The sequence below is a fragment of the Manis javanica genome, chromosome 10 (assembly GCF_040802235.1).
Source record: "Manis javanica isolate MJ-LG chromosome 10, MJ_LKY, whole genome shotgun sequence".
In the NCBI taxonomy this organism is placed as follows: domain Eukaryota; kingdom Metazoa; phylum Chordata; class Mammalia; order Pholidota; family Manidae; genus Manis; species Manis javanica.
Genome location: NC_133165.1, coordinates 2951085 through 2969237, shown reverse-complemented (window position 1 = coordinate 2969237; position 18153 = coordinate 2951085). Strand labels below are relative to the sequence as shown.

The following is an 18153-nucleotide window of genomic DNA, read 5'->3' as shown; positions in this document are numbered from 1 at the left end:
TCTTTATTTCTCAAGTACTTTGTGCTGGGCTCAGTGTTCAGCACCCAAGCAGCAGCGGCTCACTGAATACCCAACCCCTGAGGGAGGAAGGAGCTCAGGGCCAGCCCCAAGTTACAGGATGAGTGGAGCAGCGACTGAGGCCCAGAGGGTGCACCTTGCCTGGTGGCACACTCCAAGACGGTGGGGTGGATGGTCCGGCAGTAGAGTCCTTACCCTTAACCTCTACCTCCCACCTTGACACAGGGCTAACCATCCTGCTTTATAAACTGTTCTAAGAGAATCTAGCAAAAATTGGCAAAGGACAGAAACTAAGCAACTCAAAAAAAGAAATGTGAATGTCTCTGAAAGTACTTTAATTTTACTTTAATGCAACTCAAAACAATGAGACACCATTTTCTCTTTTCAAAGAACAGAGTGATAACCCCAGCCTTGGGGTCATCACGTAATACTGATGACCTAGTACTCAGCTTTTGTTGGAAGGCAATATAACAGTACTGTTATCAATCAAAAGCCTTAAAGTATATGCAGTATGCATTTCTGGAACTCGAATCAACTCATACCTAACTCCTAATCACGGACGGAGATCAGCATGGTGAAGGCGTCACACTGGTTCAGTTGTGACTCCCCACCCTGCAGAGCAATATTCTGAGCCTGAGAAACAGCAGTTAAACATGAAGCAGTGACCAGCAGGTGGGGGGGGAGCACTGCCTGCTCACCCCACTCCAGTCTCTGCTAGATTTGGCCACATGCTCTGTGCATGTATCACCTGTCACCATAACTCAGTCATCGTTTACATCCCTGTCCATCAAATGAATGACCTTGAAAGACAAACCTTTAATGTTTACTCTGGTTATTTCTTAAAATTTTAAGGCATCTAATATGTATTTTTATTAGGATTGTTACTGTTATGCAGGTTTAAATAATTACACCAACTCCATTTTTCTAAGGATATAATCACAGATATGCACAAGTACATATAACAGTTATCCCTGCATTCTTCCTAGATAAGTAAGTTGTTTTCCATTAAGTGTCCAACAATAGGTTATAGGGTCTGCAAAGGACTCTGCAGTGCTAACAGTAAAAAGCAGGAACTGACCAAGACAGAAAGGGAGATCAAAGTGCATTTTCCCTCTGCACACCCACTGTCCCAAATCCACAGAGGGCTGGGGTTCCTGGAGAGGGCCCTTCAGATTAAATTGGCCCAAACCTTCCACATCACCACTGGGGTCCGGGCCGAGTTCTTCAGACATCCCTCCCCTGAGCCCACTTGGAAACTTGACTTCTCTCCAACCTCCACTTAATGTCAGAAAATGACACCAAAGAGAAGAGCAGATGGGATAAGGGGTTGCTCTGCAGTATCTGCTTGATCTGATACCCCAGAAGGACCCAGAACAGCTGGGTATGCAAAGCTTTGGAGTCATGAAATAAGGAAAATGCTCATTGAAGGCACACAGCTATCAAACTGGGAAGAAGTGATCATTACTTTGAAATGATAAAGATCAACTGGTAAGAAACAGAATGTAGCTGTTTAGACAGATGGAATAATGTTTGTGTTCTCTTCTTTTTGCCTGGTGTTTATTGATTTTTAGAAGGTAAGAACCTTACAACTTAAGATTTAAATTCAATAGGAAAAAAAATGAGCAAGCTGGACAAGACCAATGTCTAAGTAATCTTCCAAATCAGAAATGCTGTGATTTTACAGTGGAAAACAAATGGCTGAGTCGAGAAAGAAAACTCAATGGGCAAAAAGGAGGGCAAAGGCATGGGGACAACTCATCCGACACCCCCTCTCCCCTGCCCCAAGCCCACTCCTCCCAAACTGGCGTGGGTTTGCCAGAGAGGCTACTGCACAAAAAATCCCTAAAAGGCAGAAGGTGCTGGATCTACTCCAAGCCAAGGTGACAGGCTGACCAGACCAGCAGGTCTCAATCGAGTTAGAGTTTTAAATGGCATTAGGCACATTCACTGAATTACCAATTTACAAAAACTTCTAAGAAATATTCTTCTTGAATACCATCAATATATATATAAACATATTCTTCAAGAATATTTATTACACAAAGTTTCTGGAAACTTGGAAAATTATTCATTTGACAACTGGTGTTAGGTGATTTGAGCCATAGGGCCATAGACGATTGAGAAAAAGGCAAAAGAGAAGCCAGGGTGGCTGGACTATGGAAAAACTGGGTTTGGCAGGCAACTCAGGCACGGCAAAGCGTCGCGCTGATGGCCTCTGCGCACTGTCCTCCTCCAGCCCCACCGACGTGCTCTTTACTGAGTTCCTCTGCTGGTCGCTTTGTCGCTCAGAAATCCCTGGCAACATCTCCAGCATTTCCTATGCTCGCTGCTGAGAGGCACAGATTGTTTGGACACAAAGACCTTCTCTACTTGATGAGAAGTAAAAGGGCTGTGTCTCTGGAGATAATTACGCTTCCACCTGTCACTGAAGAAAGGGCTATACCTCGAACCCAGCAAAGACAGCTGGTTAATGGAAACCCCTATTGGAAATAAGTTCAATGACCTTGACTGAGTACTTGTAACACCAATGGTTGTGTCTGATGTCAAAGGACTTTGTTAATTCTCTTCAATTTATGGCTCCTGATATTTGCAGCATACTGTATTTTGTGCTTAGGCCATGTTTCTCAGCTGACTTTGATTGCCAAAACAAAAGCAGCAAGTTTAAACAGTAGAAAGGATATATACAGCTACAGGTAAGAATTTGAAAGAAAAGTTATTCTTCAAAGGCCCCACATACACATTTTCTCAGAGATCTTCAAGATACAGGTGGGGGCAATAAGGTGAGAGGAAAAGAAGTAAACTCCTAAAAATAGAGACACTTGGATTACTAACAACACACACTTAACTCCTACCTTGTCCCCACATTTTCCAATTCAATCCCTGAGGCACAATCCACAGCTACGGCGTGATTTCCTACAGCAACTGCTCTTGTGGTGAAGAGCTGACATGACCACTTACACTTGGGTTCCCTAAGAATGACAGAAGCGCCCTCCTCAGTTCTAGGGTAGAGAGTGTCAGGCAGCTAGTGATGTTCGGCTCCCACAAGTGAGGTACCAGCAGCCTGTGCACGATGTTCCCAGAACGTGAGCATCTCCGCAGGGAACCTGGCGCTCACCAGGCTTAACCCCGCTCCTTCGGTGATCAGAAACTGGATACAGGGGACAGGAAACTAGGAGAGTAAGACAAAGAAGGTGGGGAACAGGCAAGCCTTCTGCAGTACTACAAAGATCAACCAAGTGGACCCACTGCCCAGTAGGACAGCCGGGCATCAAAACACACACACTGCAGAGGACAGTGGCTCTTAAAAACTTTCCTCTACCATCAGTGTCACTGGAGGGGCTTGCTTAAAAAGAACAAAAAGCCCATCTATTTGGCAATTCTCCTGAATGGTCTTGGAGGGAACTGGGTTATATACATTAGAAAACTGAGAAAGAAAAAAATTCTAACCTTTTTACAAATAGTAGTGACCACAGAAACAGACACTGCTCACCCTTCCTCTAGGAGATTCTGAACCAAGAGGAATGGATGGGGCCCCGAAACCACTCTGATGCAGGGGGTCCGCAGGTAGCACCAACCCAAGATGCGTGGCTAAGCCAGTGAGGGCCACGGCCACAGCTCGCCCACCATGCTGCCGGTGGTGCTGGCCCAGCTCTGTGACTCTGGCAGGACACAGAAGACAGTTCCAGACACACCCTCCTCCCGTGTAGAAGCCTGGATCAGTAGCTGTCCCGGGGGGCCTCGTCCAAAGTGCCCACCTCAAACTTCTATGACACATGCTGGAAACAAGCCCTAACACCACTCTCACGAGTGATTCAAAACAAGCAGCACTCTGGATCAATCTCCTGTGTTACAACTCACACAATAAAATGCACAGATCTTAGTGAACAGCATGATGAATTCTGACGTGTAGATATATGCATGTCCTGTGTTACGTTAAGAATGATTGAGTCTCCATAATGTAGGTCTGGTCTTAGATTTTCCTCCCCAAAAAAAAAAAAAAATCACACACATGAACTTCCGCTGAGAAATATCTTGTAGGAAACCCCATGAGAAAGCCTGAAGATAAGGCCCCTTTGGTCACCAAACTTTCTCAGATTAGATAAACTCAAGACGTGGCCCATTTCTAAACCAGGCTCCTTTAAAAGCAACTGTGTCCCTGCCGTGGAGGTCACTGACTCCACGGGCAGACCAGTCCCCACTGATGCCTGAGTTTCCCCCTTCCTGCAGATGCTCCCCAGCTGGGTGTGTCAGGCCTTTTTCAGGTGAAAACAGCAGAAGCCCAACCCAAAGCTTTAGCAAGGACAGTGTCACCAGGAATTGGGGCTCCCTCTTCCAGGGTGCCCTGGGCCCCTGCCCACACACTTTGGCGCACATTCCTCCTTCTAGATGGCCCACATGTGGACATGTCCCATGAGGACCACCCAACCTGTCACCCCCCGCTCCTATTACCTGTCAGTCAAATTAAAATAATGTAAACATTCTTCTATCATGTAAGCTGTCCTGGAAAACTATACAGTAAATATGTATGTTAAGTAGCTATGTCATTTTTATTAATTCAAATTATGAACAAGTAAAATGGCATACATTTTATTAGATATAAACTTGACCGTTTCTAAAACATCCTTGATTTCAGAGCTGCTACAATGTGAAAAAAAAAAGTGAAATTAAAGTCATGAAATACAATCATATGATGAAATTTCTAACCAACTTCAAAAATCCATAGACTTAAATTACAAGTAAAATGGCTTAAGACAGAGCTGAACTGAGATGCCACATCAAAATCTAGGAACACGGGTGTCTGCCTTGACCCCCATGCTGAGACACCCAAGCCCCCTCCCCACACGGCACCCAGGCTCAGGCGGCTGGGAAGGCAGCGGGGGCGGCCTGGGCCCCACTGCCGCCCCACCCAAAGGGAGAGGACCACCCCACAGAGACACTCCTCCGCCCTGTGGCCCTCGTCTTAGTCGCTCAGTGTTTCCTCAGCCACCACTTTGTGCTGTTGGGATGCCCCCCACCCGAGAAGGCTCACCCACAGCCCCACTGCATGTGGCGGCCACCAGCTCCCGAGCACTCAGGAGGAAGGCATGCGAGGTCGGGTCACAGATGCCTCACGTGGTGACCCCACGCTCCGCTCCGGAGGCACCTCCTCTAGTCTCCTGTCCCCACTGTGAGAAGCTGCCTCCACCCCACCGTCTGTCTCCTCCAGCCCGGACCACTGTGGTGGTCCCTGCACCCACGCCCTGAGCCAATTCCTGCTAGGCACCCCCATCTCACTGCTCTCCCCGCCTCCCCTGGTCCTCCTGCAGGTTCCTACGCAGGCCAGCACACGCCCAGCACCCAGGGTCGCCATAGCTTCTGCTCACACTTCCCGCCTGTCCTTAAATCTCCGTCCTCGGCAAGGCCCTCTCCAGTGGCTCCCTCTGCGGAGGCCCCTGGGACAATCTCAACCACTGCATGCTACTCCGACTGCTGGGCCAGTCTGCATTTGGTCATTATTTGTTTTCCATCACCACCTCCTCCCAGTTTCAGCAAAGTGGGCGAGGGCTACATCATCACCACCTGCATTCTGGGTGCACCAGGGCCCAGAGAAGATTCTACAAATGTGTGAATTAAAGTAATGGCCATATCCTCTGCCCCCACCTTCCCCACCCAGGGATGCTGGAATCCTCTATAAACTAGAAGAAAAAAGCAAGAGCCCCTTGGTCAATGCCTGAGTAGAGCTCAACACCAGGTGCTTTGGCATCAGAGTCCCATTCTGAATTGTTGGGACACTAAATCTAGTTGGGCTGCTTCACAGTTCTCTTTTTTTCATTAAAGATACCTAGATTTTCAGTAACTGCTTCCCCTCACTGTGCAAACATCTATGGATTCCAAGTGGCCAGATATAATTTAGAAACTCAAGGAAGAGCATGTTCGAGACCTGCAAGCAGCGGCCTCAGCGCAGGCCAGGGAAGCACTCCCCAAGACCTTGGGCAGATAACGTGGCCTCGGGTGTAATTAAGAAGCGCTTTGGGCTTTACTAACTGGAGGCCACAGAGCCCCGGACAAATCAAAACCCAACTCAGACTCACATGTGAAATGGGACAGGGAACATCTTTCAAGAGGCCATTGCAAGAATGAGGTCCAACGTAGGCCATGAGTAGCACTTAGATGTTAGGCAAACAAGTCCGTGGCCACCCCACTTTTACGCCAGTCCCTCTGGTTCCCACCCCACAGCACCGAAGCTGTGACTGGGTCACGCCGCCACACAGCCCACCTGTACCCACTTACAAAGTCACTCCATTTGCCGCCCAGAGGCACCTGCTGCGGGCCTCCCGCCAAGCCCACGTACGCCCCTGGGGAGTGGTGGCTCGCTGGTATGCAGGTGGCGAGGACCAAACTGCTTCCTTGGTTTGCAGGGAAGGAGAAGCATGGCTAAACACCTCACAGTGCACGGGATGGCCCCACATCACAGAAGGACCCAGCTGTGCCAACGGAGAGAGAAGTCCTGCTCCAGACCAAAAGGCTGTCCCTGCAGTCCCCCCAAGCCTGGTGCAGGTGGAGGGAACCAGAAGCCCCTCTGCAGCCCTGGACAAGCATGCCACCCTGGGAATTCAGTCCCCTGGAGCAGCAGGGGCAGGCAGGGCAATGCAGAACTTAGGGATTCTACCACCAAACTGTGGTATTCTACCACTAGAGGAGAATGGGGAAGCGGGGCTGGAGAAGACATGGGAAGGAAACCGGGGGGAGCATTAGGGCAGGCTTCCCAAACGAGGAAGCACAGGAGGCCTGTGACGACTCAGGTGAGGCTTGCCAGCATAGGTTCCGGGCCACAGTCCCCGCACAAGGACGAGCAGGGAAAAAGCCCAGGACTGTGCGCACCAGATCCCCGCCTGCTGCCCCCAGAGCCCTAAGGGGCTGAGCTAAGGGAGCAGCCGGCCTTGCCCTGGGCTCTGTGATCTGTATGGCCAGGAACAGGACAATCCTGTCAACAGAAGATCACTGAAAGGAGAAAAGCGGGTCCCGGAAAAGTTACAGAGAGAAGGTCAGAAGAATAAAGAAGTGAAAACTTGAAGTAGTTTGGGAACAGATTTTATTACTGGCATCCCTTAAGGAAAAGGAGAAACAGCACCTGATCAGGACACCTTACTATTACCCCATTTTCTAATTTCAACAAAAACACAGAGAAAGAGATCCAACTCTTCCTTTCTTCCAAGAGCCCCAAAGTTTCTAACTACTGTAAGCATGTTACATAAGATGCTAAGATTAGAGGAAACCAAGGCATTTTCTGTGTTATCTTTATAACAAATACTTTAACATAAAAAGCTTTTAAAAATCAGAAGACAAAAAACAACTTTTTATGAACATGAGCCCCTGGTTTTCTTCTGACCCTTCCCAATCCACTACTGCACAACTAGGAGGATGGCAACTTGAAAGGGCAGGTTCCCAGCAGCGAGCCCAGGGGAAGGAGCTGGGTGCTCCTAGCCTCACCGGACCACCAAAGGCACATGGGATAAGCAGCAGCTGCACGTGCACTGCAAGGTCTGACAAGGGAACACAACGCATCCCTCTTAGTGTTTGTAATTAAGAGTTTCCACTGTGCAGTACAAAAGGAGCTGTTTTCCCATTAATACCTTGGTTAGTTAGGCCGAGAGGTTCCAAGTTCCTATTTTATAGGTGGGAAATCTCAGAAAGAATGAAGACACCTGAAACCATCTTTCAAGTCAGACATTACGCCCACATCTCAAGAAACGACACAGTCTTCCAAAGATAGATGATCTTCATTCGACTGTAACGTAAATTGATGGGCTTCTGAGAGCATCACCCACTGGCAAACAGAAGTGTGAGAAGAGCCCATCTCTCTACTGTTCTACTACTGAGTCAAGAGGGTGTCTCTGGAGAGAAAGCAAAGCTATGCGTGGCCAGGAATGTGTTCATTCCACAAAGGGTCCCAGGAAGGACTGGCTGAATCATCTCTCTGTGGCCCTCCACTGCCAGTTCACCACAGAAAATACAAACTCCCTGACAGTGTGCTCCTCATGAGGAAGCGGGGCTATTTTCTGATCAACCACGACGCAGTGTCAGCTGCAGACCTTCACTGCCAGCATGAGACCACACTCAGCAAAGTGCCCCCTGGAGACCACAGCCCACAGGGCCACGGGCAACTTACCATGTTTGGCACGTTGGCGACTGAAGTGTTCTTGATGTCTGCAGGGAAGGGAGGTAAACTATTGACCATGCTCTGCTTGCTGGGTAACTGCGGGTTCACTCCAGGGGCTCCCATTTGCTGCCCTCCAGTTTGACTAAAGGGTTGGCCAAATGGACTTGTGTTGCCAGCCATTGCCATCTGAAACAAGAAGAGGCAACATTAGGGACTGTGACATGATCACACGGAACAAAGGGCCTCAGAGATGCTCACTCTGACCCGCTGACACAGAAATCTGCATTTCCTGTGAAACTCTCAACTGTAAATTAAAGGCTCATTCTTAAGGCTTGCAGAGGATTATTACTGGAGCAACTTGCTCAAGTGGTTACATACTAAAGGCAAAGACCCCCAAGGCCTCCCGCAGCCCAACCTATCCCCTCCCTAACAGTATTCCGGGGCCAGTGCTCCCCGGCCTGACTCCCCTGACAGCAGCACCACACATGGAGAAGATCCTTCGGAAAACACACGAAGATCCTCTGGAGATCGCCACGGCAGCTCCTTCCATTTCATCCTGAATCCTCTGTAACTAGTTAGTTTCTTTGCGGGTTCCCCATCAGATTTAATTTCAGTTTCCATTTAGTTCAAATGCACAGTAGGAACAAGCAGTTGTTGCAAGAAAGGGGATTTGGATGAAAAATAACTAGCCAGATGCTGCTAACTCCTCACCAGGCAACAGGTGTGTGTGTGTGTGGGGGGGTTTAGTTCTAAACTAATACTATGTCTGAAATTTTCCATAAAAAGATTTTTCAAAGTAGTAAAAAACATAGCAGATAAACACAAGAATAGAAAGGAGGAACCCCAACTATGCCTCCAAGAGGGCCCACAACCAACCCCGTGAGTCAGGATTCCCTCCGTCATTGACCGGCAGGCCCGGTTCCCTGTAACTCCCACAGCCACTGCAGTGTGTTCGGAAGCCCTGCAGGACATCCGCTCCTCGCCGGCCCCCTCTGCAGGAGCAGAGACTCATCACTGAGAGAGGCGTATCTTGCCGCTGGTCCTACCCTTTCATCTGGGACCTACTGCTTGCTCTACTTTGCTGGTGTCTCGGTGTGCTTGACGTTGGGAACCTGGGAGGAAGGGTCCCCCTGGGGAGACCTCTTAGGGGAGAGGTTCCCAATCAAGACACTGTGGCTTGGTTCTCTCCACCAGCCTTATGTGGCGACTGGTGACAGCCCATTCACACCGGCCACTTACATTCCTCCTGCGGTCTTTGATCTCACCTGAAGGATTAGCCCACCTCCCAAGGAGGGCTCTCCCCCACCCCAAGCCATCTCCAGTAGAGCCGGGTAGAACTGGAAGTTCTCAGTGTTAGCCTACAGTTTGGGGTAAAAGCCATTCCCTTCTAGAGATTTCCAGATTTCTGAATCCCTGTTCTAGGTGTATTATTCTTTGATCAGAGGGAACATGTGGTTCCCATGTCTAAGTTAACAAACATACTTTTAGAACCAATTCTCATAATGAGGTAGTAAAATCAAGAGGTCAAACTTTAATTAATTAAACTATCTACATAACTGTTCTAATTTCCCAACTTTATAATTTAGTAAGATTGGCTTTATTTTCAACTGTACTTTATCAGGTCTGGTTTGAAGCTGCTCGAGAAGCACCACCAAACTTTTCAATAAAATTAAAAAAGCAGGACAGCAGAAATAGGCACATACTCAGTTGACGGTGAAATTTACACAATATATTAACAAATTAAAGCCTATGGAATTAACATTTAATTCTGCCTCATTCAGCAACAGCCCATACATGTTAAAATTTACTGTAACTCTTTGCTTCCAGAGCCCCTTTAAGTATTTAATCAAGTTCAATTTCAGAAAATAGACAAAGTTAACTACATTCAGTACCTAAAAAAAAAAGCTCTCCCATAACGAAATCTAAATTAAATAATGCCTTATAGGTCTACCAGTATTCCCATGAAAATGTACTTACAACCAAATGTATCAATCGAGAACCTATTACTGTGTGGTCTGTGCATACCACTTTGATGAGAGAATAAAAAGACACGTATAATGCCTGTGTACAAGGAAAGGACAAACTAGATTAAAAAAAAAACTCATGCCAGACCCTGAGGCTTTACCCACACCCCTACACCCCAAGGATGGGTTTAACTACTAGCTTCAGCATGACTTTAAAGCATGAGATCTGATGAGGAAACCATTCTTTAGAGCATAGTTCCAAAGAACCTGGACAATGCCTACACTAGCCTTACTACTGAAACAGTGCCTACAGCAAAATGTGCTGATGGTGCGGGCCCATCAGTCAAATACTGCCAAGTCCTATGCTGTCTGGCAGGCAGGTGACTGACAGCTATTCCCAGAAGAGGGACAGTGTAGACGATGCCTCCCTTTCTACTCTGAAGGATGGGTACCGCAGCTGTACTATGGAAAGTATGGAACACCGCGCAAGTGTACAGCATTATCTGTCGTAACAGTATTTGTAACAATCCATCTTACATCTGTCTGTGACAAAAAACCAGGATGAAACTTCCCGGAACATACGTCTCCTCTGTGGCCTTGGGCCCTAGCACATAGTGGGCGCTTCATTAGTATTTGGGGAAGGAACCAAGTAAATGAACACCCTAAGAGGCCACCGCATCAGGAGCCCCTCTGAATAACAAACGTCTCCAGCTACCCTGAGGACAGATGGATCATAGACTGCAGCCAAGCACGAACGAGGTTGCTGAGGTTGGGCGGGCACTGGGAGAGTCAGCAGTTAACCATCTCCTTTCCCTCTTCTAATGCTCACCGTGAGGGCAGCAGGGACTAGCTGGGGTGGGCAGGCAGTCCACTCGGCGGTGTGGAGGGGTTGAGCACGATGTAGCGCTGCGGGCTTTGCAGGATGGTAATGGTTGGGCAGCCACCACAGCACATACGGGAGCCCAGCCTGGCTGTAAAGCAGGTCCCCTGTGCTACAGCCCCTAGACCAGCAAACTCTTGGCGTGGGTGCGAGGCCGCAGCCCAGAGCGTACCACTGGTGGGTGCGCTGAAATCCTGACCCATCAGCCTCAGTGCTCACCTCTGGCTGCAAACAGCCTCTTCTGCTGACCTCAGTGTATGAGAAAATATTTCCATTTTCTACTTGTCAGTGATACAACTATCAGTACATTAGTAAGAAAATCAGCTCTGTGCTCCTGAAGAACAGGAAGATTGTCTCCACTGCACTGACCCAAAGAATATCTTTACAACTTGCCTAACACATCTATTCAAATAAGTGAGTAAACTGAAAACTAAAGAACTGGGGCAGGAAACGAGAGGGCGGGGGACTAAAGAAAAATAACACTGAACATGGAATTCTCTCCAGAATGGGCTCCACACACAACAGCAGCAAGCCAAGCATGCGTTTTCTTGCTCCTGTGTGGAAAGAGGGACAGAAGAACGCTTTCTTTGCAGTTAGGGCTGCCACAGACTTGCACCTCCTCTCCCCATTATCAGCAGCCCAAACTGTCCTGGGATGAGGCAGGGGGCCAGGCACTACTTGGGCAGTCCATGGCAGGGGGCAGGGTTTGGGCGATCAAGCCTATACAAATTTTGTGTGATATGCATTTTCAAGAAGAAAGATCCCTTATTAGATTTTCAAAGAGGGTCCTGACATCCCCTGAAGATTAAGGATGTCTGTCCTTGGGGAAGAAACTCCCCTGCCTGCCCCTCTCAACTCTCAGAGGAGGATAAGAAGCTCTCCCAGATCTCATACAACCCTGCCACATGTGGGCCTTTTCCGGTAGACAGTTTCCCACCCAAAGACATCAACCACTTATATCAACAGCCATCCCCACAAATGCACTCTCCCAGATTTTCACCTCCAAACACCCTCTTGAAACACAACTCCTGAGAAGGACTAGATCATAACCTTATTTACAAGCTAAAAGCCTGATAGGGGCATGCTGTGTGACCAGCTGAGAATATCTGGAAAAGGTGGGAAGGGGGAGGATGTACAGGACTGGAGCAGGACAGCCAGAAACATACTTCCACTTCCTGATTCCACTTAGTGGGCCAGGCCTTCAGAAATGCTTTAAGTGGCAACAAATGCTGAGTTTGACGTGGTTTCTATGAGACCATTAACATGCTGCTTTTTCAAAAGCTGAATTCTTCAGCAGTTTCCTCACACCTTGATATACACTTGAAACCACACTACACTACACAACAGAGTGATTAGAGGAAACACTGCTCCTCTGACAGGGTGGGGGCAAGCGTTCCTCGTGCTGGTCAGAAAATACACAGAAAGGAAACAAAATATGACCTTCAACAATAAGCTTACTAGGAACAATTGGACAGGTTAGAATTTTCAGCTGTAAGGGCCTCAAAGAGTATCTGGTTAAAACCTACCCCTTCATGGGTGAGGAGAGGGTGGCCCAGAAAGCTTAGGAACACAGCAAGCAAATGGGCAGGAGACCCTGCGCTGAGGCTTTGCCCGAGGACACAAGGCTCCACACCTCTTTGTTTAGCGGAACTGTCTCTCTTCCAGGCACACCTGGACTTGCTCACACATGGTGCTTGTACCAATGGTCAGAGACACACTCAGTCAACTAAGTCCAGGCATTAGCAAACTATGGCTGGTGGGCCAAAGTCAGCCCAAGGCCTGGTTTTGAAAAAACAAAACAAACTGAAAGAAAATTTTAGCGGAATACAGCCACAAGTTAAGACTTCATTCAGAGGCAGTGAGCTGTAGTTGAGTGTGTGGACTTTGGGGGATACTGACCTGGTCTGAAGGTGGCGCTCCCACTCGCTAGCTGAGTGATCCTGCGCAATTTACTTGGCTTCTCTGTGCCTCGGTCTTATCATCACTAAGGTGGAGATAATAGCATCTCCTCTTGGGGTATGAAGGAGGTCAGGCACATTCCTGCACAGGAAGCACCAGGAGGCGTCACGGGCATCAACCAGCACCACTGGGGTTGGCAGCATGTGGTTGTTTAGCTTTGGCAGGAGTCATTTCACACTACACGTAACTTCTTTCATAAGAATGCTTAGGGTAATCATGAAATGAACATGTTTTAGAGATCATGTGATGATGGGGAGTGGTTCAAACACGTAGGATCAGAGGGAGAGGCCAGCTTGAATTGTGAGACATTTTCAGAGAAACATGAAGCAAACTTGTGACAAAAACAATCTTGTGCATTTACTGGATGTAGAAATACTTTTAATAGAAAAATATTTTCAAATTTTTCTAGTAAATCACAAACATTTCCAGTTTTCACTCTAGATTGCTTTCTTGCTTTAGAGACAATATGCAGAATATTCATCTTTAAAATATATCATTAGCAGTAACAATATATGATCAAAATATCCTAGCTTAACCTTCCCACATTGAAATTTAAATCAAAACATAGAAGTGCACAGGAAAGAATGTTCCCACCAAAAAAAAAAAAGAGAAATTGACACAACTCCCATTCTAAGATGGCTGTGACATAGTGACAAACACTCCGCTTGACACGACTTCAGCCTAACCTGACATATTTACCAACCTGAAGTTTTCAGCAACTTTCTTCACACATGGGTATACATGTAAACCCAAAATTCGTGTAGTAAAAGCCACACACTTTAATACACCATTAACAAAAATTTGCCAAATAATTTAAGAGCCAGAAGTATTCTTTTCAATGGCATAAAGAACCAGAACTAACTCAGAGTACGGCCATATCATCTGTAAAGCCAACAGCATTTTCTCTTGGCAACCTACCATGGTTGGGAGAAAGCCAAGTAAAGCAGTTTTCACGGGAAGACATGGCTGTATACGCAGTTATCTGCTATCACCCGCGTGCTCTTGGAATCCTTCCAGTACCTCAACTTGGCAAATAAAGAGTAAGTAGAAATATGCAGCAGATGGCAATGCCAGCGACACTGCATGGCCGTCCGGAGTCACCTGGAGCAGGAGAATTGGGGCTGGAGGCCCAAGGCACACGAGCAGCCCACCTTATGGGACTCAGCTCTTAACAAATGCTGCCAAATTAGAAGGCATTCAGGGAAATTCACGGCCTCCCTGGTCGAAACACTTCCCTTAGACTGATGCACGGCAACCAGAAGATGGGTAAAAGTATCTAGAGGCTCTCATGGTATTTCGCTTGGATGCTGTATGACCAGAATGTGACTTAGAAAGAATGGAGGAGACGCCTGAAGAGGTGGTAGAGCAGATCACGGCTGAGGCCTCATTTGTGTTCACTCAACTGATCTAGAAACTTCTAGCAACAAAACCAGTACCCTAACTCTGTTGCTATACCTCAGTAGGTCACGACTATCAGACACACTGGCTCTCCAAGGTTCATCTGGCATTAATTCACAAACAAAAACACCAAACCGCTGTCAGTGAGGAAACAGTAATCCTGGTCCTGTCACTAGTCAGGACAAACTTCTTGTCCCCCTAAGTCTCAGTGCTTAGCTATGAAACATCAAGTATACAGATAACCCACTAGGTGATCTTTAAAGTCCCTTCTGATCCTAAAACCCAATGACTCTCTTAGTTTTAACAATCAGGGCTTGAACTGCATGAGGTCCACTCCGGAAAGGCCCAGCTACTTGCAATGAGTGACAATCAGTGACTCAGAGTCTGCACAGCCAGGTGCTGGCCACAGTGCACGAGGCCCAGGCTCTGCAGCTCGCGCTCCATTTCCCAGAGGATGTCACAGCAAGTACAGCTAAACCAACGCAAAATACTCAAAAATAAGGACAATGAAAGTCACAATGACCACTTCCCCTAATTCTTCCAAGTCCTAGTATCTTTTCAGGTAGAAAAGCAGCCTCTTTAAGATTGAGTGTTCCCTTCAAGCCAAGCCAAGCCAAGCCCAGAGTGGCCATGGAGAAAAAAGACGAAAGAGGAAAAGATGATAAAAGAATATGAGAGAAAAGGAAAGAGACAACAGAAAAGCAGTTTATTTTTATAAAGAATGAATCCTTATAAAGACCAATTTTAATTTACACTGCAGCTCAGCTATACCACAATGGAATAGAGATGCAAGCTTTTAATAATTCACTCGAAGAACTAAGCCTTTGCCCCAAACCCTCTGCAGGCTAATAAGTACCTTCCCCTTCATGGATTTACAATCCACTTGAAAAGTGACCGAACAGTGCACGCAGAGAAGGCAACAGAGGGCCAAGGTAACGTCCACACAGGTAACACAGAATTCAGGGAAAGGAGAGGTACAGACAGGACCAAAGATGCAAAGAAGGCTTTTTGGGAAGAGAGCCCATCATTATTCCAAGTAAAATTTGAAGGAGCGAGCAGAAAATTTTGTTCCTCCCCAGTACCGGGGCAGGAAAACCGAGCAAGCTGCTGAGACAGACTGGCTGTCAGCATCGCTGCGGCAGGAGCACCGGCACTAGCAGAAAAGCCCCAGGAGGCAGGTGCGAGGACCTGAACCAGGGGCTTCCTATGGCCTCCTCCTACCCAACCTCCTGGGCCTCAGCAGTGAGAAGACTGGAGGAAGAAGGTAAGGCCCTGCCCAACTTAAGCATTTCCATAAATCTAAAACTGTGAAACCCATTCAAAGATATACCATTGTTTCAAACACATGTGGCTCTACTTCTAACCAAAAATTGAACTGTCAGGAGTCCTAACAAAATATAGTTGGTACAGTAAAATGTTTTCAGCTCCCCCCCCCACCCGCCACTGGTGATACAGCTAAGGAGATGGGTAGGCACAAGACTTTGAGGACACCCAGAGCTGACTCAGCACTCTAGAGACTGCAGCCCCCCCCATTGCTGAGGACAGTGAGTGCAAAAGCAACGGGAGAAACTGACCAGGCGGTGGTGGTGCCGCTGTGGTAAGACTGTCCCTTTACCCTAAGAAGTCACTCATTACGGACAAGAAGCAAATGTCCCCTGCATATTACGTTTTTAAGAAGGATATAAAACATAACCCCCATAACTACCACATGCATGCGTACATGGGTGTACACAAATAGAGTAAGGGAGAGAGAACACCAAAATATTTCATAGTGCTACCTCCAGGGTGGCTCACAGGTGATTTTTATTCTCCTTTTTAACTTTTTATATTATTCTCATTATCTACACAAAATATTTTATTGTAAGGAGGAAAAGCTGTTTTTTAAAAGTCATTCTCTATCCAAATATCCTGACTGCCCATAATGACAAGATAACCCACTGTTTGGCTGCACATCTGTACCTACAATATTAATTTAGGCTGTCACCAGACACTGGATAAAACTAGGTGGCTCAAACTGATTGTGACGGCCAAAGATTACTCCAGGGTGGTAATTTAAATCAAATTCACCCTGTTTATAATATGGCTACGAGTTGTCACACTTTGCTCTAATGTATACACATGTGACCAGAAAAAAGCCTGAAGGCGGCTCAGACATCTACCACCACTATCTGCAAAGGCTGCTGGAGGAGGGAAAAGAGAGGCACAAGCAGTCAACAGCCAGTCAGGATGTAAAAAGCTGAGCACTGCTCTGACAGTGTATGTTTTCAACCTGGAAATCACACGGTTGACTCTTGGTACAACAAAGGCACAATCATCTGCTTATCTGTACTCTGGTTCATAATTCAGGCAGCAGGAGGTAACTGTTTCATCCAAGTCTATCTAGCACCTAAGCTTTGGAGAGCGACAGGCAGAAGACTGGTCATAAGGGCTTACCAGAACGTGGTTAGCTCCCAGATTTAGATAGTAAAGTGCATTTCTAACTGGAAAGCATCTGTTTAAGAAGCAGGCCTTACCTGGCAAGGAGACCACCCAGCAGCTATCACATCTGCTTCGCTCTCACTAGAGCCCACCTGCCTCCTAGATCTCCCTCAGCTCTTGAAAATGCTCTGATTCTTTGGGATACTGGAAGTTGAAAAGGCTGTGGCAATATGCATGTTTATTGACCATGAGAGTGATGTCTATTAACATCTTCAGAAGGGACATCTTATGGGGTACGGGTGGCAGACCCAGGGCCGTGTCCTTCCATGGCCAAGGTCAGAGACATGAGCTACCTGGGAACCAGATGTGCACTGTCAGCAGGTGGCACCGACACAGGCTGCTAAATGGAGTCTGAAGAGGAACACAGGGTCCTGGCCTGAGGGACAGACAAATGGCTCAAGAGGTCATGCCTGGGCTGGGCCTTCAGAGGCAGGCTAACTGGTAACAGTACTGTCCAACTGCAGCAGCTGTGTTGTCATCCACCACCCACAGTAAGCCAGCTCCGGGCGAAGCCTGGGCATCCACTAGGCCCAGAGAAACTACCCTGTCAGGTTCAAAGTCTACATTTACTCACACATCCACAACAGGACTAGACGACAGTCATCTGGCTAGGAGTTAAGTGATAGATCTAAGGTATTAATTAAAACTGAGACTGGAAAGAGCAGGAGTAAGCTAATCATTAATGCTGATGATTACTCTCTTATAAAAGGTAAGCACTGTCTCAGAAGCACATCATTCTTAACACCGACAGACAGGAACAAAAGCTGCTATGCTCTCTCCAATCAGATCCCGACAGACGCGATCTGAAAGTCGCCACTCCACACACCTTTCCCTTCATGAATCCACATGTAGTGGCAGCGCCACGAAGGTGTGACCACTCCCTGACAACTCGGAGCGGGCCACCGCCAGGCAGGCCAGCGCCTCCCATCCCACAGCAAACCTCCAAGCACAACACACCCGGTTCTCAGGGGAAAAAAGAGGTTCTGTAACCTCTCTGGTGTGCCCCTTATCTCTGAGCTTCCCACACCCCTATCAGCATCAGCATGGCTGCTGACCACCGAGCTCACTCACACACCCCTGTGCGCCTGGCACAAGGGGCTGCTCGGACTTCCTGTTTCTGGCTGAAATGGAAGAGCACACAGGAAAATGCTCTGAGAACCACAAAGCACTGTGCAATCTTCACGTGGCTTTAAGCTATCCTTCCAAAAATAGAGAGCAGAAAATACCTAACATCAGACAGGACTCTCTAAAGTGAGTAAGTTTACTACAATACCAAGAGCAGGCACGCATCCCAACTGTAGCAATTACAGTCAGTA

General features: G+C 47.4%; 1 protein-coding gene across 2 annotated transcripts in view; it reads right to left on the bottom strand.

Annotated features, from left to right (window-relative positions):
* Nucleotides 1-18153, bottom strand: part of CREBBP (CREB binding protein) — a 124786-nt gene that overhangs the window by 57837 nt on the left and 48796 nt on the right. For both annotated transcript variants that reach the window (XM_073214575.1, XM_073214576.1), the window contains exon 3: nucleotides 8168-8344. In XM_073214575.1, coding sequence (XP_073070676.1) covers nucleotides 8168-8344 — 177 coding nt within the window. The remainder of the gene's footprint in view (nucleotides 1-8167; nucleotides 8345-18153) is intronic.